The sequence below is a fragment of the Numenius arquata genome, chromosome 8 (genome assembly GCF_964106895.1).
Source record: "Numenius arquata chromosome 8, bNumArq3.hap1.1, whole genome shotgun sequence".
Lineage (NCBI taxonomy): Eukaryota > Metazoa > Chordata > Aves > Charadriiformes > Scolopacidae > Numenius > Numenius arquata.
In genome coordinates, this window is record NC_133583.1 from 30174814 (window position 1) to 30197788 (window position 22975).

The following is a 22975-nucleotide window of genomic DNA, read 5'->3' on the forward strand; positions in this document are numbered from 1 at the left end:
AAATAGTTCTAGTGCAAGCCCTTTTGACCTCTCAACACGATGACCAAACGAATCCTGGTTGGCAGCGGGCAGTTGTAACCCAACTGGATTGGTGCCCCACCACAGGTGAACCTCCTCAGGCCAGCAGGAGGACAACTCAGCTAAAAAAATCCTCCTCCTGGCTCTGAAAAATCATGGCAAGGGCATTTCTGAAGGGGAGTAGAGGCCTTGGCAAGTACTGCTGCCAAAGCATTACTGGGGGGATGCCATGTCTCACCTTTCCTTGGCTGCAAGTGAACCCAACCCACTGCACCTAGGCAAGTGGAGTTGGGGTGATGCTCTACTCTGACCCAGTGTCAGAGGGGGCAGCCCACAGCACCTAGAAAAGGACCTGACATTTATGAAGCCAAGAAACGAGGGAGGAAGAAGCAGGTGGTGACCTAAAGCCTCTAGTGAGAATTTGCCCCAAACCTGGGGCTGAGCTTCATGAGGGCTGGGTCCCCCCCACATCCTCTAGCCTCCAGATCTGCATTTTTGTCTCTAAACTTCCCCTTTCTCCCTCCACTCCTCCCCTCTTCCTCTCCTTGAAGAGTTTATTAAATGCATGATACTTTTCCCCCTCCCAAACCAGCTGTGGCTACTTTACACATCCCTTGGGACATGCCAGGCTCCTGCTATCCTGCCTGTGACGTGCTCCCAGATGCCAGGGAAGGAGCCTAGTGGAGACACTTGCATTAAAACCGGGGCAGATAACATGGAGAAAAAGAAAATTATTTAAGTCTTGTGGAGACGAAGGTTGCTGAAGTGGGCCATTGTCCTGCCGAGCGCCCCTAGGGTGGAAGGACCCTGCACAGCACCTGGGAAAGGTCACAGCTGCATGGAGGAAGGTGCAGTCCTACTTTAACTCCTCATCTTTTCCTCTCCCTTTGCTCTGTCTAACCTTGTATTGCTTTGGGTGTAGCCCTGCTGCCTATAGCTCCTGGGCAACTGCCCACTCCCAACAAACTTGGCTTAATTAGGCTCAGGCTAGAACCTCTCACTGAGGCACAACCACTGCCCGTGCTGGCTTTGTGGCTTTCCCAGGGCAGTGCTGTGACTAGCTTCTGGTCCCTGGCGAGGGACAGTGTAGTGATGAGACACCCGAAGGCTGAGAGTCCTCCAGGGTGTCTCAGGAAAACATTTATTTATTTTTTCTTCCTTGAACATCTATGAAAGGTCACAAACTGCTCTCATGTAAGCTCCAAAGATGAGACGTGCTAAATTTGATGACCTGCTAGATGCTGCTGGCATGTCTGTAACAGCAAGTAGCTTTGGATGAAACAAGGTAGTTTACGGCCACAGGCTTCTTGCAGCTGGCAGGGTTTTGGTGGGCAGTAGCTAACGATTCCTCGAGGAGGGCACAGCCCTTCACAGAAGGGAAAGCAGGAGAGACAAAAGTGATGTGACTTGCCCAAAGGCCAGAAGAGGTCTTTCCTTGCCAGGGATTTCCCTCTGCATGGAAAGACTTGTTCAGGAACTGTGGTAAATTTGGCAGCTGAATCCCTAAGCATCAGCTCTGATATCTCCAGGCAGTATACCATGGGGTGAGGAGATATGGAGATGCCAAAGCAGAGAGGGTAATGAGAGCATGCAGCACTTGAAGGGACACCTCTTCTCCAGGGAGATCTTCAGCCTATTCAGGCTGCTCACCAACACCCTACTGAGCTTCTTAGCTAACATGCTGGGCAGGTGCCCATGGTGGGACATCCATGAGATACCCAATGGAGGTAGGCCAGTAGCTAGACTCCTCTCCACCCGTTATTCTCACGTGTTCAGTTTTTCAGTCTCTCCTCCCTCTCCAGCCCAAAACAGAAGTTATTTCTGATAACAGCCTCCTGTCCTTGCCAGACATCACCCCTGTTTCTTAGCTCCAAGCCAGAGGAGAAAAAGCAATGGTAGCAATCAGCCTCCAAAACATACACACACACACACAGAGGGATTTTAACCTCCTGGGGAAGCGATGCCTCTTTGAAGGGGGAGGAAGGACAGTAGGTTTTAACTGAGGAAAAGACACAAGGAAATAAAACAAAGGAGATGGAGAAGGCAGACAGGCGGCATGTCCAAGAGCCATCTCAGATCCTTCCTCCCTCAGGTATGTGAGATGGGACACAGGGGAAGCGAGACAGCTTCCCACCCCATTGTGGTTAGGATGGCATGCCTTAGAGACGTAGCGTTGTGGTACAGATGATGAGCATATTCTGTCTTACTATTCCTACCTGCGCCTTCGTGTATCCGCTCAGTAAAATTCACAGTACGGGGGGGTGGGGTGGGACAGGGGGGTTTGTAACAGGTCGTTCAGCTCTGGACTGGTTTGGAAAATGTCTTTGGGTGGGTACGGAAAAAGAAATAATAATCCCTGAAGAACCATGAGACCGTTGGGGAGGTGAGGACCAGGGTTTACAGGGCACAGGAGAGGGGTGGGAAGAAGCTTGTGGATTTTGGTCTTTGAACCTCCACTTTTAAACAGTGCAGTTTGCTGAAAGAGAAATGAACTTCAAACGCCTTTTGGAAAAAAAAAAAAAAGGGGGGGGAGGGAGGGAAAGGGGTTGAAGTTGCCATGCCACCGATTTCACCTTTGTCAAAAGTTTTGGAGCCTAATTTTTTTTTTTCTTATGTTGCTATATGGAAAAAAAAAAAACAGTCATTGACAAAAAAAAACCAACTTTATCAGCAAAATGTTTAAATTATGTAATAAACAAACCAAAACAGAACAAAGATGTTACTGGTGTTATTTTAAAACAGCCCCAACTCCAAATCAGCAGGAAGAACGCAAGCAGCTGCACCCCTGGAGAACTGATGGTCAAACTCATGGAAACCAGGGAGCTAGAGAAAATAGAGCAGTAGGCAAGATCCAGCCAAAAGTATTCGTTATTTATTTACATCTTCCCTTTCAAAAAACCCAACTCACAGAAAAATGAAGTCAGGTCTATAATACCTGTCCCTATGCTGTACAGCAGGAGAAGGAAGATGTGCCAGAGGCAAGAATACATCTTGCTTATTCAAGTGTAAGGCAGACATATACATTGGTATATCCTTATCAAGCAAAAGCATGGGTGCTGCTTTATCAGAGAATCAGAGCTAACGAGGGGTGAGCATGTCCTACAGTGTCCTCCTCCATCCAGGTCCTCCTCTTTCACCACTATGCAGGCTAGGGGGCTTCAGCAGAGTTGACTTTCAGCACCTGCTAGCTCTTTTTTTCCCCTGAAATGGCATCTAAAGGAAGCTGGGAGGAGTGTCAGACTGGAGCTGGATCCACAGGAAAGACGTGGGTGGGTGAAGCAAGCACCATAATCTTCAACTCCTCCAAGCTCTGCTCAGGTGTATGGTGGGAAACCCTGCAGACTGCAGGGTTTGAGCCCCTGAGAAATATCCAGCACCATGTGGGAGGGAGGGATGGATGGAGGGGGAAACGGGCGCACCAAACGAGAGATGAAGACACATTCAAGACATCGTCAAGATTTTTAAATGGATTGAATGAGGACACTGGTACTCCAGCAGTATGGGACCAGGCTCTCAGACATGAAAGCTTGTGGCTGCAAATCCCTGGAGAAAGCCGTCATTCCTGTAACAGGTGCTACAGGGCCCTGAGTGCTTGGGCAGAGAGGACACTACCTTGCTTCTCCCGGAGTCTGGGAGAACCAGGAAGCTGCCTGGTACCACACTAGCTGGTCTTGGAAGGAAAGGTTGTGCTTGACCTTGTAAGGGAATGGTAGAGACACCTGTGCTTGCCCAGGAGGAGCTTTGACAAGAAAGTCATTTGTGAGGGACTTTGGGACTTGAAAAGAAGTGCAGGAGAAAGAAAGGGTGTTCTCTCCTCCTGGCTGAAGGAAGCAGGTGGAGCATTTGAGGAGCCCCAGCAGTTCCCTCTTCCTCTGCTACCCTCCTAGCCTGGGATCCCCTTCTTCCTCCATCCACACATCACCCTGAGCTCAAAGGCAGCTGGCACTTTTTTTTTCTTTCCCCTTTAGAAAAATCATAACTACCTCAACTGGGGTGCAGCATGGAAGACCTGCAGCTTAATGAAAAGGGTCATCAGTGGCATCTGATGCCAAATGTCCGAGACACAACAAAACCACACTAGCACCACTCCCAGCAAGGTAAGGACTGGGCAGGTTGGGAGGAGAAAGCCATGTGTCACAGATCAAAATTCATCTCCCTCAGCTGCCACTTCATGCTGCTTGCTCCCTGCCTCCTGAGCAGAAGATCCCATGGAGAACATGAGTAGGAGGTGGTGGTGGTAATGTCAAAAGTAAGGACAGAGACTGTAGTCCCTCTGTGTGTGCCAGACCAGGAGGGGGGATCCACAGGGGATGGAGAACCTCTTGTGAAGGTTGTGAACTTCAGGCTCTGAACTGTGCAAATTCCCAAGGCTGACACCAAGCCAACTCCCACCTGCACGTCAGACAACTGTTGTAGGAACAGGTTGTTCTTCAGCCAGGAGCACCTTCATGCAACCAGGAGTCTCCTTCCTCTCATGACTGAGGGACGGACCACTTTGAAAAATCAGGGACTCTCCAGGGCTAGCATGACTATGAGAACTTCAGCTGCCACACTGAACTTGAGGGTAAGGATCAGTTCACCACAGTCAAATGCAGCCAGTCCTGCCGGGTTTGGGGAGGGCAGCTGGACCAGGCTCTCCTGCCATCACAGTCTGGCAGGTGCTGCAAGCCTTTCCAGAGCCCACTCATGGCAATTCGATGGCTTTTGTGTTGTAACAGCCTGGAGGAAGACTCCTCTGGATATCCTCCAGGTTCTTAATATCCGCCAGGATCTCATCAATGCTGCTCTCCAGTGTTCGCACCCGGGCCTTCTGCAAAGCGGCTGTCTGCTCCAGCTCCAACATCTCGTCCTTCAGCTGTTTGCTTCTGGCTTTAGCTTTGCTAAAATTCATCTCAAGCTGATTCAGGCCATCCTCATCCACAGCACCAGGCTGGTCTGTTGCACAGGAGGAAAACAAGAAAGAGGGAACCATAGATGGAGACTGAGGATTAGACTAGATCCTTCCAAATACTTCATCTCCATCCTGCTGCCCAGCCTGTTTACAGGCATCATCCCACATAGCTCCCAGCAACCCTGCCTAGACCCCAGCAGGGACCTGTCTCCATCCACACCCTACAGCAGGGGCTCAAAACCTACTCATTAGATGCAGCAGCTCTTCCAAGGCGCTCAATGTCTCCTGCACGACCACTCCTGCCTGGCCAGCCTTAGCATGGACCCTCTGAGCTTCTTGTGCTGTCTAAAGAAGGCAAGATGGCAGCTATAAGGTGAAGTCTTGCCCAAATGTAAAGAGGGAAGGGGACAAGGTGGGGGACATAGGGACCCACCTCCTGTATCACAGCGGCATCTGCCTCAACCTCCGAGAGCTTCCTCTTAAATTCACCATCCTCTTCCTTGGCCTCACGCTGCAGGGTGGCCACTGCCTTCTCCAGGGCCAGGACACCGTCAGCCGTCTTGTTGGCTTCCACCTTCAGCCTTGTGATCTCCTATAGAATGCAAAGGGACTTTCAGAGGGGCAGAGCATGGCTGAAATTGGTCTGGGTGCACTGGGGCATGGAGCTAGTGGAAACTGGTTCCTTCCACAGGGACCCAAAATTAACACGGGCTTTCCTGCGTCCTTCATGTGCTCCCACCTGTTGCTCTAGAGCATTGTTTCTACGATTACAGCTCAACCCCTCCTACAGATATCAGCAAATCCCCTGGGAATTACAACATACAGTCTGGGAGTCAAACTCAGCAACGCCAAGTCTGGGAGCTCACAAGACTGCCAGCAACTCAGACTGTGGAAGTAAAAATATCTCCTTGGTCACCAAAAGGTGGCTACAGAGAGATGCCATAGAGATCCTCACTGGACAAACATGCCTGCAGAGACCCCCGTGCAGCCACTCATCTACAGCCAACACTGTTATCTCTGCAGGATCCACTACAGACAAATGTCAGCCAAAAAGTCAGCGCATCAGGTCCACTATGAAGACCCACTGGAGCTGCCAACCATGTCCTCTTCCCTCCATGGTTTTCCCTTCCAAACCCTTTTCTGCCAACAATAGGGCTTGCCCTCACCTGCTGGATCCCCATGGTGATCTCTTTTGCTTCTTCTGCCACACTGTTGGCTGCCTTGGATTCAGAAGCAGCACTTCCCAGGATCGCTTCAGCTCGGTCTGTCTTCTCCTTGGCACTTGCCACCATGCTACTGATAATCGGTAGCCTTCTCATGGCATCTTCGGCTTCCCTTCTCTTGTCATCTGCTTGCAGGTTAAACTCTGAAAGAAATGCATGTGGAAATGAAGCTGCACCAGCTTTGTGAGATCCCACAAGGGAGGGGAAAGGAAAGGTTTCTAGGACATTACCCCGGAGGCTCTTCAGGATCTGTTCCACCTCGTAGAAGGTACCGTTGCCAGCGCTCACGGCTTGCAGGGCTGTGTTCCTAGCAAGGTTGGCTCGGGACAGCAGCTGCGTCAGTGTCTGTGACAGACCAAAGGGACACAACAGGCAGATGAAGGACACAGTACGGGAGCATCAGATAGTCCCTTAACCAGCTCCAGCAATCATGAGTGATCTTAGTTTTAATTCCTCCAGGAATGGAGGAGGTGTGCTGGTGACACCCTGCACCAGCAGCTCCGCACACATGGTGAGGTCTCCCACCGGCTCCAGAAGACCAGTCCCAAGTGGCTGTGTTTCTGAGGAAGGTGAACAGGCTCGGACAGCACGTAGTAGCGGTGGTGCCACGGGCATCTCACCCGGGCTCCAGCTCATGCTGAAGATAACTCAAGCCGCAGACCCCCAGCCAACCTCTTACCGCTCTCTCGCCCTCTCCCCTCTGCAGCAGCTGCTTGATTTCTTCCTCCCAGCGCCCTGTGCGGCTCTGCAGCTGCCTGTACTGTGCCATGTAGGTGTCCACCAGGGTCAGGAGAGCGCTGGCATCCTGCTTCAGCCGGGTTGCCTCCCCCTGAAACACAGAGATGCGATGACTGTCTGGGGGTGCCAATGTCTCCTCAGGAACCACAGCAAGCAGCAACGGATGCTTGTCTCTTGCTTTTTGTGGCTGTGGCCAGCTATGAGAGCAAAAGGATGAGAAGATGCGTATCTGATGGCTCCCCAATGGAAATAGAGCCCTGGGAAGGACTGAGCTGCTGGTAGTAAGGGTGTAGAGGAGAGCAAAAGGCGGTCTCCTGGTCCTGCGGGCATAAAGTCCTCACCTCAAAGGAGCCAATGTCGGTCTTCGTCAAGCGTGACAGGGAGTTAAGGAGTACAAGGCTGCCCTGATAAGCCCTGTCTGCTTCAGAGGCCATCCCATCAGCCTCAGTCTTCAGGCCTCCAACCAGTGATTTCAGCTCCTCATACCTGCATGGATGTGAGGTTGAAGACCACAGTACCAAACAAGCTGCCCCACCACAGAATTAATGCTGCCTCCTGCATTGATTTGTTCGTGCTCCCCAAGTCTTCTCCAGGGCCCCACACAGATTTATCATGCTGGAAAAGCTAATTGCAAACAATTGCCTCATCCCAGCCCCTCTACCAAGCAGGGCATCTGCTGGCTACTCACTCATGCTCCAAAATCCAAAGGTGTTTCACACCAGCTGAACCCTCACAGGCTCCACAGTGGCTCTGCTAATCCCTGCCACTGGATGTTTCCTCCTGCACGTCCCCATTCAGCTCCTTAACGTCATTCGGGGCCATTGTCCACACCCCACCAGTGGTGTGCAAAGTCCCAACAACTGTGGTGGGCTCTGGAGAGGTACCACTCCAACCAGACAACGTGGGGCTAAATCTACCCTTGGGCTAAACCCAGCCCAGATTTGCAACTGGGCACAGAGTCGTCCCCGGGAGCCTGTTCACACACACGGCATTAAATCCCTTCCCCCTGCTGTGGGCAGGCCCCTGGGGAGCATCACCGTCTGTGGGATGGGAAGCAGATGCTCCGCAGAGCTGCCAGCCCTCCCTCTCCACCACTCAGACATGCCAGCAACCAAAGTCCAGGCAAGTCCCTGCCTGCCCTGCCTCCAACTGCACATTTCTGCAACTCCGCTGGGGAGACAGGAGAGGAGGCATAGATGCTCGGCCACTCCCCTCTCCTCCCCCCCCCGCCCCCGGCCATGTCCCCCCAAGACACGAAGGCGGATGTGGCAACAACTCACTTCCCGAGCAGCCCTCGCAGGGAGCCGGAGGCAGCCTCCTCTCCACCAGCAGCCGCACGCACCAACTCCAGCGCTTGCCACGCATCCTCCCGCGCTGCCTTCGCGGCTTGCTCAATGGTGTTGGCAGCTTGTGCGTGGCTGCAAAGCACAGGAGGGGGCGCGTGAGAAAGGTTTCCCACAGGAGTTTCCTCCACCAACTTCCCTTATTGTTGTATTCGGTGGTGCTGGGTCAGATCCTCCCGGGAAACGCAGCATGTTTGAGAAGAGGACTCATATTTTGCTTGTCCCTCCTGCCTCTCCTAAGGGTAGAGGAGCACCAAGGGGAAGGCAGATGCTGCCTGTTGCAACTGGGCATCTTCAGACCAAACTCTGACCCCAAAGTTACTTCTAAAATATACCCAACACCCCCCTTTAAGGCAACTGAGGATGTCTCTGTAGGGCAGCAAAGTCAGCCCAGCAGACACACCACCCCCCTTCTCCAGGGCTGCCACAGAGGTCATGGCAGCTGCAGCCTGAGAGCAAGGCAAGAACCCTCAAAAAGGGACCTTCTGGGTACTCAGCAAGATCTCAGTCCCCCTCCCCTCAGGAGCAACTCACCTGTTGGCCAGTCTCAGAGCCTCCTGGGCCAGCATCAAGAACTGATTTGAGCCCCCGGGAAGGTTTGAAACAGGAATGGTCTGAGGAGGGAGGAAGAGAAGCATGAGTGCTCTTCCCTGCCCTCCATCCAATTCAGCAGTGAAAGAGGCGACTGCAGCACGTTAAACCTCCACAGCCCCCCAAATACCCCTGCCAGCACCTCTCCAGGTCCCAGCCCTACAGAACAAGCCACCAGAATATCTTCTGCACTCAAAATGAATGGAATAACTGAATATGTTAAAATCTTGCTCTCTCCATGGATTTTTTTTCCTGGTTTAGACTAGGAGAGCGTCACATGAGGATGCTCTTACCACCCGACGCAGAGCAACTGTGCTACGGTCCAGGTCCAGCCTAGCTCTCTCCAGCAGCTGCCGGGTGTCCTGCACCTGCCTCTCATACTGCCTCCCAAGAGACCTCAGCCTCTCCACCGTTGCCTTGATCTCGTCCAAGTGGCTCTGAGAGTTGGACACTTGCCCCTTCATCCTGGCCACGCGGCTTTCCAGAGATCTGTCAGAGGCTGGTGAGAAGGAAAGTGAGAGGGTGAAGAGAAATTCATCACTGAGCAAAATCCTCCCCTGAGAGGGCACAGATGGCCCCATCAGAGGGCAGAGGACGGGTGGTACCTTGGAGGCTCAGGGCTTCCCCGAGGATAGCCTGCAGCATCTCCTCAGCCAGCTGCATCCTCCCCTCCAGCTCCTGGCTCTCAGCCCCACCACCAGCTTGCACCTCGGAGAACAGCAGCTCCAGCTCCACCAGCTGCTGCAGGTACAGGTCCACCTGCAACCACAGCAGACCAGGCCATCTGTCATCAGGACATCGAGCACATAGTGGAAAGACCAGGGTGGGAATCGGGTCCATGGTCCAAGCAGAGGATGGAGAGCAAAGCCAGGGCTCATTTTTGGATGGGGCACAGCTGGCCAGCAGTTCTAGGTCGTTGGCTTTTTATTGGCTGAATCAGGTACAAACCCAAACTTCAGGCACAGCCTGCAAAATCACTTCTCACTCACATCAGGAGATGGCTGAGGAGGCCAGGAGGAAATGCTTGAAGGTAAGTGTATCTCTGTGCCCCTTGCTGCTCAGGGGCCCCACAGCTGGCAGAGTTGCTCACCTGGGCTTTCACTTGGCTGTAGCAAGCCGGGCACTCACTCTCTTCACAGTTGGGACCCTCGAAGCCTGGCTTGCAGATGCAGCTCCCATCACTCCCACACTTCAAGGGCTCAGCACCAGCCGAGTCACAGGCACAGGCTGTGGGTCGGAATGGCACAGGTTCAAAGGTGCCTGTCCCCACCCTTAAGTCTCACCATATACTTCCATCCACCCTCTCTCCCAGCTTTCCTCCCACCACGTAAGCCCAGTGCTCTGGTCCCTGCCTTCCACTCCCCACTTTCCAGCCTTGGCTTTTGCAGCATCGTCCTTCCTATCAAGCCACCCCATGCACCTGTATGGATTGCTCTTACTCAATCCCAGTTCAAACAATGCCCAGCCCTCACCTCGGCACTTGTCGGCAGGATTGGGGGCAAGGGGGTTCCCGAAGAAGCCATCTTTGCAGCGGTCGCAGTAGAAGCCGGCAGTGTTGTAGATGCACTTGAGGCACTCGCCGGTGCGGCGGTCGCAGTTCCCCACAGCGTTGGGTTCCACGTTGCCATTGCACCGGCACGGCTGGCAGGGCCGGGAAGCCGCTGGGTCTCCAAAATAGCCATCGGCGCAGTACTCACAGTTGTTCCCTGGGAAAGGAGAGATGAGGAGAAGCTCATGCTCTTGCCCAGAAGGCAGAGGCTGCCTTCACTGCTTTTGCCCCACAGAAATGGGGATGTTCAGCCCCATCAGGGTCAGCACAACAGCATCTCCACTCTCCTTGCCACCACGGCCAATACACAATGCACCTGGCAGGTTCTCAAAAGCTGGGTGCAACAACTGACCTCAGGAAAGTTGTTTCCTATTTGGTGGAGTTTCTTCTTATTTTTCTTTTCCCCTCCCTCTCCACCCATCCTTTTTCCATCCATGTTATCTGTTTAGATGAGAACCTTTCCCAGGACGGGGCAATGCATGCTTACACACTCCTCGGGGCTGAAACAGGCAGGAGCGACAGTGCCATAGGCAAGTTGGGCTGAGAAGACTGGATGATCAGCCTGGCTCTGAGCATCCTGGCCCGCTCATGCCTGTATCTCCCTGTACAGTGGGTAGAAGCTCTGGAGAAATGCAGAGCAGAAGCAAGCTGGAGAAGGGCATTACCGGCAGCTCCAAGAGGGCAGTGGTCACAGATGACCTCCTCGCTGCCTGGCACCGCTGAGCAGCCTTGGCCGTTGCTGCAGGGGCATGGCCTGCAGCTGTGCGGCTGCCGGGGGTCTTGGTAGAAACCGAAGGGGCAGCTGACACTATTGCCCACGTTTTCATCTCCCGAGTAGCATTCACCTGAAGAAGGAAGGAGAGGGCTTAGGGCAGTTTGCTCTCACCCCTGGTGGGATACCCTCCACCACCCCACCTCCTGGCCACTCCTCACTGTTGTCCATGCCACACACAGCAGCCCAAGCACCCATGGTCCAGCACCCTCCCCCAGAGCCCTTGCGATCCCCACACCTGCCCATACGTTGCTTCATTTCTCCGCCTGTCAGTCCACCACCATGCAGGAAGGACTGTGCCCTGCTCCTGCAACAGGAGCCCAGCAAGACCCCCATGGAGGAGCCCATCCCATGGTATGGAAGGCTCCCATGGTAGGTGGGCCATCGCCACCCAAAGGTGGCTGGATCTCGTTTTTCACTGCTCATAGAGCTCCCAAGGAGCCACACATTGCCTTTTGTGCCTCCTGATCAATGCTCACGTATTTGAAATTAATTTCCAGTTCAGACTTGGAAAATAGTGACAGTTTGCATTACTTTGCATTACTTTGACTTTATATGGCAACACTGTGAGGTATTTTAACAAGACAGGCAGTAAAACATGCTTACATCACTGATATCTGCCGACACCACAATTACTTTTAAAATAAAAAGTCAGAAGAAAAGCTTTTAATGCTATCCAAGCAGTATGAGATGTTTTTTTCTCTCTCCAATGAGGATCATCTAAATGAGATTTGATCCCAACACATCTTTCCTGTATTTTTGGCCACAGTGCTTCTAGGCTTTGGGGAGTTTTATCTGTGATGTTCCCTGCACTCCAGTGCCCCAGGCCAGGGATCTCGCCCTGCTCAGTGCCCCCCACACTCCCCCGTAGCTCAATTCTGAGGGCGCAGGTAGCCTCCCTTCCCATCCCATAGGTTCTACGAGCACAATGCGGTTGTAGTTTTCCTTACCAGTGTCGGGGTCACAAATTCCTCCCCCCTGGCAATTGCATGGCACACAGATGCTGAACGGCCCCAGGCCAGGAGCATCTCTGTGGTAGCCAGGGGCACACCTCTCGCAGAACTGCCCCTGGTACCCCGCTGGGCACTCACAGCGCTCCACCCAGGGAGCGGGGACTCCGGCAACGGGTTGTGCCGACACCAGGGTGACGTTGTCGATGTAGCCGGTGCCTGGAGAGAGATAGAGCTAGTCACCCACAGGGGACAGCAGCTCCACCTGCAAGCCCCCTGCACCCAGGACCTGCACAGGTCATACGCTTCATTACAATGCCTGTGGGCAGATGGACTGGAGCCAAGGCTTTGCTGTCCCCACTGTTTATCACCCTGCTCAATCTCTTCATAATGTAATTTTGCCCATCTTAGGGCATTTTTTAAATTATTATTATTTAATATCTCTTAGCAAAGTTGTCTCCATCTGGGGACTTGGCATCTCCAGCAATGAGCAGAAGCCAACCTTGTGCTACCCCCTCGCAGCTCTCCCCCAACTTACTGTACTCCCCAAAGGTGGCTCTGATCCAGAGAGCCGTCAGGTTTCCCAGCAGCCTTCGATATTCAAAGTGATTCAGCCGCGGGCTCCACTTGCTGCTCAGGTGCTCATCCAACCTGCCCGTGGGAGAGGGGAGAAGTGGAACCGGTTTCAAGAAAATGAGATGCCTCATCAATAAAATGCAGCAGCCCTCACCCATCTCCTTCCTGAGCTCAGGGCTTTGGGGAACAACCTCCACCTATGTGACTGACCCCAAGCACAGTACCCAGACCAACCTCAAGCCAGATTTTCTACTGCCCCTCTCATGAAGTAACCTCCTCATCCAGGAGAAAAGCGCCTGACATGCATCCAGCCCAAACCAGGCAACACTTTGTCACCTCCAAGGGATCACAGCTGAATCCTTGAACTCCTTGAAGCCACAGCCTTTCTTGCTCACCCTGCCCCAAACAACCCAGCATCCCCCTTTACCTGAATGTGTATGTTTGGCTGACACCACAGGGCAGGACCTTCCCCTGGGGCAAGAAGGGGGCAGTGACTCTCAGGCCACCTCCTTCCAGGACCACATCATGAGGAGATGGCTGGCGTCCCCCTCGGTCCAGGCGGTAATCGAAGGAGAGCGTCTGGCCATAGCTCAGCTGCTGGTTCCCAAGAAATTTCGCTACAAGGGGAAGGAAGGGAGAAAATTAAAGGCTTAAAATCTTGCCTTCCTCCTAAAGGCTCAGTTCACAGGATCAGATCAAGCAAAGGGGACCTTTGCACCTCTCCCCCTCACCGATCCCACACCTACCAGGTGCCACAAAGTATATTGGCTCCGGTCTCCTCGCGGCTATGAAGGCATCCTGATGGCGCGGGGACCACTGGAGCTGGGCTGGGGAGCCGCTTTCGTGGACACCTCGCCAGCCTTCGGCACCTGGAGCACCAATGAGGAGCAGTGAGCAGGGACAGGGAAGGCGCTTCCAGGACTCCAGCAACTTTCTCAAGCTGTGTCTTATCAAAACCCTCCAGCTTCCTACCCCTTGACCTCCCAGGGGGCTGCATAGATATCCCTGTGCCAAAAGATCTGTACATAAGCCAGGCTGGGCATGATGCCAGACTGGCAGGAAAGACATGATGAAGCAAGCCTACACCCCCCCTCACCCTGGCGCCCTACTTCTGCCTGTGATCAGGCCATCCCACCCATCAAAGCACAGGGACTCTCAGCAAGGCTGCAAACCAGCCTCCGGCGCATTAAAGAGCCTTGGGGACGTCCTGCTTGGGCTTCACCTTGCTGGAAGGTGGAGGTAATGTTGTAGATGCTGTGGTTGTCCGCACTGACACACACAGATGAGTGCCCATAGCAAAAGCAGGGGGAGCATCCCGCGGGGTTTCTGGTGTCCAAGTTATAGAAGTGTCGCTTGCACCTGGGAAACGCAAGAAGGCAACAATATTCAAGTTTGTTTTCTCCTTTTCCTGGCCAACACAATCAGCCCTCTAAGGACAGCTGTGCAACACAGCCATCGTTCAAGGTCATCGCCAGGCTGGGATGGCAAGATGGGCAACTGCCAGGGACTGTCAGGGAGACAGATGACACGCCACACAGTGGTCTGGCAAGTGCTTCTGACACCCACCTCTCGCACCGCTCTCCAGTAGCTCTCGCCTTGCAGACACAGTGGCCGGAGAGGCAGCCCCCCGTGCTGCCAGCTGGGTCACATTCGCACTGTGGCATCCTGCAACAGGGACAGTGGGAACCTCTACCTGGATTTCCAGCTCAGGCTGGGAGCTCAGTGCCCCCAGCTGTTATACAAGACAGCAGAGACACCCCCACCCCCATCCCAGCTACCAGTCTGATGCTAGAAGAGGAAAAACAATCAGCAGAGCCATTTCTCTAAGCAATCCAGCTGCAGCAGTATGGATGCTAGGCTGAGACGATGCCTAGCGCTACAGCCCCAGGACATCCCAGGGCATCACCAGACCCACCTACAAGAGCAAAGCAAAGCTCTGCTGTGCTTGATAAACCCCAGCTGAGTTTAATAGACCCTGGCAGAGCTCCAACAGGCAGCAACACCCCGGGGAGACTCGGGCAGGAGGCCAGGCACGGAAGCACGGCTTCAGGCAGCTATCCCTTGCCCCCACCCTTTGCATGTTGGGGGCCCCAAAGGAGAAACGGCAGGGTGAAGGAAGGAAGATGAGGACACAGAGCTGAGGAAGCCAAACCAGAAACGCTTCGAAAGGTGCTTAAACAGGGCTTCATGCAAAGGAAGGGGTTGATTTTTTGCATGCACAGCTTTGCATGGGGGCAGTCCAAGTGGCACCAACACCAGGCAGACCCACGCGTGGGCAGGTTTTATTTTACATTGGCTTGCCCAGCTGTTGCCTGTTTGGCATTTTCTGGATAATAAAGCAATTGCCCCGGAGTGTGGTTAAGGTCAGCTTTTGATGCTATCGCATGACAGCGAGCTCTGCAGGGTGGACCAGACGTCCAGCCCCGTAGAGGCTGCTCTCTCCCAGTGAGGTTAGCCTAAGGCTATCTATGTGCTGCCACGAACCAAACTGCCTCTCCTCTACCACGGGGTGGTTTTCAGCCAGCATGGGCTCTTCACAGCGGCTGAGAGACCTCAGGAGGCTGGCCCTCCAGCTGTCCCCATGCCACTGATGGTCTCCAGCACTTACTGCCCGCTCCTCCGGCACCCAGCCTCAGAGAGGGACTCAAAGCCCGGCTGGCACTGGTCACACTTCTTGCCCATCACGCCGGGTTTGCAGCTGCACCAGCCATCACTGTCACACTGTGGACTGAGGGCGCCTGCGGAATGAGGAAAAGGAGAGGTTTGGATGGGCACCTCCCTGCGCCCTCCTGGCGATGCTGCTGGTGGAACAGGGGAACAAAGCACCACACCATCATTGCAGCAGCAATCCAGGTCCAGAAACAGGTCCCTCCCTGAGATCCCAGCACAAGGCTGAGACACCAGGTCTGGCTGTTAAAGCTGCTTCCCTACCATAAAGGTCATTGTGAAGGACAAGAGAGACTCCAGGACATACAAACCAAGCAGAGAATTTTTTTTCTTCTTTGCCAGACCCTCTGTTAGTAGACGCTAGCAGAGATTGATTTTGCTGCCTCTACAAGGATCCTATGGGGCTCAGGGCCGTGGCAAGATCTTTGGTTTCTGACCTACTGCTGTGCACATGCAGGCACCAAGGGGAGAGGATGCCAGAGCCACCAGCAGCCGTCCTGCTGCTAGGCCTTCCCTGCAGGCCAGCACAGGGGGCAGCCAAGGGTATATTCACCCTTCCACCACCTTAAAGCCTATTACTCTGTCCTCTTGCCACCTGTTTTTCATGTTCAGGTGGTGCTTCTAAGTGATCTTCATACATCAGAGACCAACAGGCATTTCGATATGAATAGAATAGAATATCATATAGAACCTCAGTGCAAGATATAAGAGCTACCTACATGCGGAGCAAGCTGAAACCTGATGTGGATGAAGGAGCCCTCACATCTACTGTGTAACCACCACAAGAGCCACGGAAAACACCCCAGAGCTAGAAATCCCATTTCATAGCCCTGCCACCTGCAAAAAGCCGCTGGAGGAGCTGGAGAGGCTGAAGCCTCCTGTCTGTTCCCAAGCGCAGCGGCACTTTGCACTACCTCCCTTCCCAAGGCGCAACACCACGAGCTCAGGAATTAACTTTTTGCTTTTACAAGGCAATTAAAAGCCTTTGTGGAGCCCACCAAACATTATAACACCCAGGAAGCATCAGCCTGACTCACAAAGCTGGCAAAAGCCACCGCTCCCCGCGTTGGGGTTTGGCCCCATCCTTGAGATAAGGATGGCAGCTGGGAGGGGCAAGCAGCTCTCTACACAGTGCAGCTCCAGGTTCATGGCCACTTGCCAAATTCAGTGCAGAGCGGAGCAGGGTCCCTCTTGTTAAGGCAGGGATTGATGATGGAGGGAAGGGATGCCATCCAGAGGGACCTTGACAGGCTGGAGGAGTAGGCCCATGTGAATCTCATAAAGTTCAATAAGGTCAAGTGCAAGGTCCTGCACTTGGGTCAGGGCAATCCCCAATATCAGTACAGACTGGGGGATGGATAGATGGATGAATGAATGGATGGATGGATGGAGAGCTGCAGAGAAAGATCTGGGGCTACTGGTGGATGAAAAGATGGACATGGGCCGGTAATGTGTGTTCACAGCCCAGAAAGCCCATCATGTCCTGGGTGCATCACCAGCAGCATGGCCAGCAGGTCAAGGGGTTGGTGTTCCCCCTCTACTCTGCTCTTGTGAGACCCCAGCTGGAGCACTGCATCCAGCTCTGGGGCACCTGCTGTTTGAGTGGGTCCAGAGGGGGCCATGAAAACGGTCAGAGGGCTGGAAAACCTCTGCTACAGAGAAAGGGTGAGAGCATTGAGGTTGTTCAGCCTGGAGAAGAGAAGGCTCTGGGAAGACCTTATTGAAGCCTTTCAATATATAAAGGCAAGTTCACAAAGGCTTCTATTTGCATCATAAAAGTGAAAGGATAATTCCTGAGTTCATAGCGTTGTGTATCAGGAGGGGAGGTGGTACAATGACAGAGAGACTTTTTAACAGGGCCTGTAGTCACAGAACAGGAGGCAAATGTTTTAAACTGAAAGAGAGGAGGTTTAGATTGGACAGAACAAAGACATGTTTTATGGTGAGGGTAGTGGGACACTGGAACAGGTCACCCAGAGGAGTTGTGGATGCCCCATCTTCAAAAGTGTTCAAGGTCAGGTGGATGGAGCTCTCAGCAACCTGATACAGGGGAAGATGTCCCTGCCCATGGCAAAAGGATTGGACGAGGTGATCTTTCAAGGTCCCCTCCAACCCAAACCATTCTGTGAGTCCGTGATTATTTTGGGGGGCAGGTAGGTCTTGAAGCCTGGATGCAGCCTAGAGCTGCTGAGAGGTTTGAAACTCCCAGCACCAAGCAGTGAAGCACCCAGGAGGAGGAGAAGCTCCTACTACTTATGGTGTGGGAACACAGCAGTGGGGCTCTGGCATCTCCCCAGATAATCCCACCTGGAGCCAAGCTGGCCCCACTCTCCTCCTCTAATGCTCTGGTCCAGCATGCGGGGACTCAGAGCCTGACCTAACCCATGTGCTCAGCAGGGCCTAGGGACACACATTTTAAGCAGGCACTTTAAGCCCGCCTACACCCTTGACCCAACCCCATCCCCTCCCAGCTGGTGGCCACTTACCCTGGGGGTGGCAGCGGCAGGGCAGGCAGCAGTCCCCCTCCCGCTGGCGGAAGAAGCCCTCCTTGCAGCGCTCGCAGTGGGCGCCCTCCGTGTTGCCCAGGCAGCTGAGGCAGCGGTACCCATTCCCTGTCTCCCTCAGGAGGTGCCAGTCGAAGACGCACTGCCTGGACATTCCGTTGCAGTTGCAGACTGGGGAGAGGAGAGAGACGTCTCAAATGATGCTTAGAGATGAGGACACCAGCTATGAAGCTGTAAACCCACCCAGCTGGCCAAGGAACAAGCCCAGGTGACCCAAACCTCCCCTTCTTGATCTGCTAATAACAAGCCCTGTCCCCATGTCTCTGCACTTTCCCCCATGCGTCTGTGTCCATCAGCCACCCCTGTGCCACCAGTGCCCACCCTGTGCTCCGCATCCCCATGCTTTGGAACGATGTCAGATTTCACTGACAACACAGCTCAGGATGAACAAATCCCACGAGGCAAGCAGCCCAGCTCCACGGTGCCAGGGATGTTCTCCATCCTTTCAAAGGCCTTCCAACACAACGAGGTCTTTGGGTAAGCAGAGATGGTAAAAAAAAAACCTAACCTTGTCCTCAGAAAAGCATGGGAAACCTTGCTGGTGACTTCAGGGAAAAGGGAAGGATCTCTGAGGTTACATCTTGCTCCACCTGGCCTCTGACCAGGAGCGAGCCCAGAAGGAAAAGCTCAATGAACTTCCACCAGGTCCCTCCATCCAGATCTGCAGTGCAAGTGTCCTCCCAGCCAAGCGCAGGGGTGATGAGGAGTGGTTTGTGACCAAAGGAGCTCAGCAGAAGCGTGCAAGCCAAGAGGTAGATTTAAAAAAAAAAAAAAGGGGTTGGCAGGATTACGCAGGTCGTCTCACCCCACTCCTCAGGAAGAAAAGCTACAGCTGCTCACATCGCTGCATGACGAATGCCAGGAAGGACAGGCATGAGATTTTTCATCCCACTACAGCCAGGGCAGATGGGACCTCTGGAGAGCAGACTGGCAGCTATCCTGCCAGACATGCCTGCTCCAGCACTTTTCATTGCCTTGCCTAGGTCTTCTCTTGAAGCCACCTCTCATTTACTTGCTAAGCCCTCAATGACCAGTACGAGAGTGTTTAAGCCTGAGGACCTTTATTCTGGACGAGTTCCTCAGTGCCACCGAGGAGAGCAGACACAGTTGAGAGAATGGTTGGCAAAGGCAGGACAGGAGAAAGGAACACCCTGAGGGAAAAAGCAGTCTCTGCAGGGGTGCAGAGCCTGCTGATGGGCTGCTCCAAACCACCCCTATGCTGCCATGGGATCCTCAACCTCACTCCAAGAAACTATGCTCACCGCTGACTTCCTTGGGACATGAAAGGTGGTCCCCAGCTGCCCACACCCAGCTCAGGTAACCTCTAACAGCACAGGCAGGTGGAGGAAATCCAAAAGCAAGCAGAAACCTGCAGCATGGATTCAGAGGGCAGGTCGTACTTGGTACACGTGGAGTCTCCTCCTCCCCATTGCTCTTCTGGCACAGCTTAGCCCGAGGATACAAAGTTCCTGTCCTCCGCATCTGATTCCCGGGACCAGGAGAAGCTTCCTGCGCTCACCACTGAAGCACGTAACACCCAGCGCTCACACCTGGGCACCGCCTGCCAGCCTTGCACACACCCGTTGACACCCACATACCAGACGAAGGCACTCAGCAAGTGGTAGCCAAGCCTGCTGCCAAGAAGAGAGATGACCTCATGCGCCAGAAAACAGGGAGAGAGATTTTTCCAGCGCCAGCAAACATGGTTATTCCCTTGCAGCCTGGCTGCCAGGAGACCGAGACACCCAGCTGCAGGTGGTCTTCTGCCACCCCAACCTGCTGGGAGGCAACCTATGGGTGCAGAAGTCCTGCTTCTTAGGGTATGAGAAAGCATCTAGAGCCCCAGTGGACACCACCAGTGACCAAAAGGCAGAGACAATACAAACAACCCACCGAGAGCAGCAGCGTGGGACTTTCTCAGGGTATTTGTGCTCACCTTCAGAGTGGGACTGCTTCCAGTCGATCCCACTCCCCATCCCTCCATGCTAAAGCTACAATACCTCAAGTTGGACGGGACCCATAGTGATCATCGAGTTAAACTCTACCCATGCAACGCCCTACATCTACGTAATCCGGAGGATTTACTGGGTTGCTAAATTACAGGCACGAGCACCATTCCCCCAGGGAACAAAAAACCTTTTTTCAGGTCTTGCTCTAAGGCTGCAGCACGTTAAGAGCCAGTTCTCCAGCCCTGGCACGGATTCAGGTCTCACTAATCCGAAGCCATTTAAGATGCTGTTGCAGATTATTGCCACCACCTCATCGCTGTAGCTGTTCCTGTTGCTGGTCTTCTCCTGGAAACCTGAGGGCTCAGGCAAGTTAATCTTTACCAAGAGAGAGAGGCACTGGAGTTGCTAATGAGATGGAGCGCCCAGGAGATGCTTGCAGATGATGAGCAACTGAGGACAGAATTATTTTTGTATCCAGGTGCCCTGAGATCATCCAGTTCTTGGACAGCTGTGGAGAAGAACAGGCTCCACAGAAGAGAAGCTTTGCAGCTGGATTTCTTCAGCGCTATGGAATGAAGGACGTCTGTGGCACACACACAAGCAAGGACATCATTCTCCCAGCTCTCGCCCAGCAGAATAAAGTGTGAAAAATGTCTGTTTGCTGTGCTGAGGCAAATTCCCACATTAGAAAGGCTTGGAGAAGGAGACAGGCAGGTTTGGGCCTCTCTAATTGTCTTAAATTCACAAAACCAGAAAATGAGGTTGGCCCCGGGTCTGTGAGGAACAGATCTGATAGCCTTGTACATATAAGCTGGTCTGCAAAGACTGCTCCTTTCGTCAAGAGATCAGTAAAAAGCTTTGCATGCAACGAAGCCTCCATGACAACAAAAGCCATTCCCTGCTCTGCGCTTTTGGGACAGTGACCCAGAAGGCTGTCCCATCTGCTACCCCAAGTCTTGGGTTTCCCCATCACCCAACTCCACAGATTTCTCCCTGCAGGAAGATCTGCTTCTGTCTCCAGGGTCTCCATCAGCATCGGCAAGGAGAGACCACGCACCAGGAGCCAAAAGCTGCCATTTGGTGTCTTCTCCTTTCCAACACACTGAGTTAGACACCTTATTGGCACAGTGGAGCTCTGACCTCCACACCTCAACTCTTCCCCAAGGCTCCGCACGGTTGAGAGCACAAGCGCCGTGACCTCTGCCGCTTGACCAGATCATACACGATCCCACTGTGACTCAAGCAGTTCATTTGCAAGCAAAACGGGATTGCGTGTGCTAATTACAAGCCCACATCTAGCGCTGGGACCGGAGGAGTAGCAGCATGGGAGACTAACCTACGCCACGAACCAACGCAGAAAGTCTGCTACAACATAAAAGCATGGCTGGTTATCGACTGTCACTCTTACACAGGCACAGAAATAGCTTCAAGAGTCCCTGGAAAAGCAGCAGTTGCCTACACGCTGCTAGGAAGGGGCAAGGGGGAGAAGAATCTACATCAGTATTTCAAAACCTGCATGCAATTAAGGCTGCCGTAATAATTATCCGAATAGCATGTAAAGCAAATCAGGTCTTTTTTTTTTTTTCCTTTTCTTTTTTTTTTTTTTAAACCCACTTATTCAGCACGCTTTTCCCCTATCACATTGCACCACACTTAAAGGAAAACTGCTAAAAGGCCAACTTCAAGGCCAGGGAGTGTATTTCAGAACACCAGTACTGCAGACAAAAAAAAATTGAAATCACTCAGTATTTACAAGATAGATGTGAAAACCTGATTTTGGCCAAACATACTCATCTCCAGACTATACGCCGATCCGACCGAAACCCCGATATTGAATTACCACTGGGCTGAGTGAGCTTAAACATCCCTGCATCGCACTCCCTGCTACAATTGCACATGCAAGAAGATCCTCTGGATTTTTAAAGCTCGCCATCAGTCCCTGTACCGTGGGAGACTCACCGCCTCCCACGGGACGTGGTGGAGCCAGGGGCACCTCATAAGCCCCACGGACTCGCACAAAATACAAACACCGCAGATGTGGCTACAGCAAACTGGATCCTGGATGCTTCCAGCTCTTCCTCGGGCTTGGGGAAGGTTTTGGTTACAGCAGGGAAGGTTTTGGTTACAGCAGCAGCAGTGGGCAGATGAGCCGCTTGCTCCCTGGGCGATGCTCGTGCTTGCGCCCGAGTCCCACCCAAGTAAGCCAGGCTTTATACAGAAAGCAATAAAGCAATTGCACATAAATACATTATTTAAAAGGGATGCCAGCACAAAAAAAGAAAAAACCACCAAAGTCTAAATCCTCATGGGATATTTAACCACGGAGGAAACGCAAGGAGAAGCAACAACAGGTCCAATCCTATTCCCAAAGGCGTGAGGGGAGAGCGCCCTAGGAGGGTGCTGCGGCACCCAGCCGGCTCCCAGTTACCAGCTCTCTCCGGCACTGGGGCAGGGCTGCGAGCGAAGCCGCCCACGGGATTGCATGTCAGCGCGAAAACAGGAACAGCCGACCTTCCCGAGGCCTCACCTTCTCCTCTGTTGGCGCTCAGGGCCGCGGGCAGGAGGGATGCGGCGAGGCAGCACAGGGCCAGGAGCCAGCACCCAGCCATTTCTTGTGCCGGGGAGCACAAGCGACGAGGGGGCTCGCTACCAGCTGCCTTCTTGCTTTTTTTTTTCCTCAGGTGGTTTTTATCGGGGCTGCTCCACCTGAGTCACTCCCAACAGGAAGAACACGTGTGCCGTGGGCTGACTCACCCCGAGCAGGGAGAGCCCAGCCCAGGGAGCGCAGACAGGCGCCCGCGTCCCTGCAGAGAGAGGCACGGAGGGGACGCAGCACCCCGAGGACCTCCTGCACCCTTCCCCAAGAGTGCTAGCTCACGGGGTGAGAATAAAATCCAGCTGCAGTCCCTGCAGGCGGCCCTTCCTGCCTGTCCTGCTCCATCCCACCCCGCTGTCGCTGCCTCCGCAGGCAGGGCACGGGTGCTGGCTGGGGAGAGCGGGGCTGCCCGGGCACGCAGGAGGCTTGCAGGGAGCTAAGTGAAACACGATGAGCTCATGGGAGGCCTAGGGAGGGTGGATGGGGACTGCCAGCTCCACAAGCCTGGTCCAGCCAACCAACCAACCCACAAGAGCAGGGCTCAAAAC

The 22975-nt window shown here is 53.5% G+C and overlaps 1 protein-coding gene across 1 annotated transcript; it reads right to left on the reverse strand.

Moving 5' to 3' along the window:
- Positions 1-4702: 4702 nt before the first annotated feature.
- LAMC2 (laminin subunit gamma 2) lies at positions 4703-22440 on the reverse strand. Its single transcript, XM_074151882.1, has 23 exons — positions 22359-22440; positions 17805-17993; positions 15260-15389; positions 14218-14316; positions 13874-14010; positions 13398-13520; positions 13079-13268; positions 12614-12726; positions 12076-12294; positions 11019-11198; positions 10277-10510; positions 9895-10031; positions 9410-9563; positions 9098-9303; positions 8748-8827; positions 8151-8288; positions 7212-7356; positions 6812-6961; positions 6363-6477; positions 6076-6275; positions 5343-5501; positions 5155-5254; positions 4703-4953 (listed from the first exon to the last, which is right to left on the reverse strand). The coding sequence occupies exons 1-23, from the start codon at positions 22438-22440 to the stop codon at positions 4703-4705; spliced, it is 3531 nt and encodes a 1176-aa protein (XP_074007983.1).
- Positions 22441-22975: the final 535 nt, after the last annotated feature.

Coding starts and splice junctions, on each gene's coding strand:
- LAMC2 (XM_074151882.1), bottom strand. CDS start 22,440: ATGGCTGGGTGCTGGCTCCTGGCCCTGTGCTGCCTCGCCGCATCCCTC. Junction 17,994..22,358: donor GAGCGCCAACAGAGGAGAAG/GTGAGGCCTCGG, acceptor TCCTCTCCCCAG/TCTGCAACTGCAACGGAATG. Junction 8,828..9,097: donor CAGTTGCTCTGCGTCGGGTG/GTAAGAGCATCC, acceptor CTCCCTCCTCAG/ACCATTCCTGTTTCAAACCT.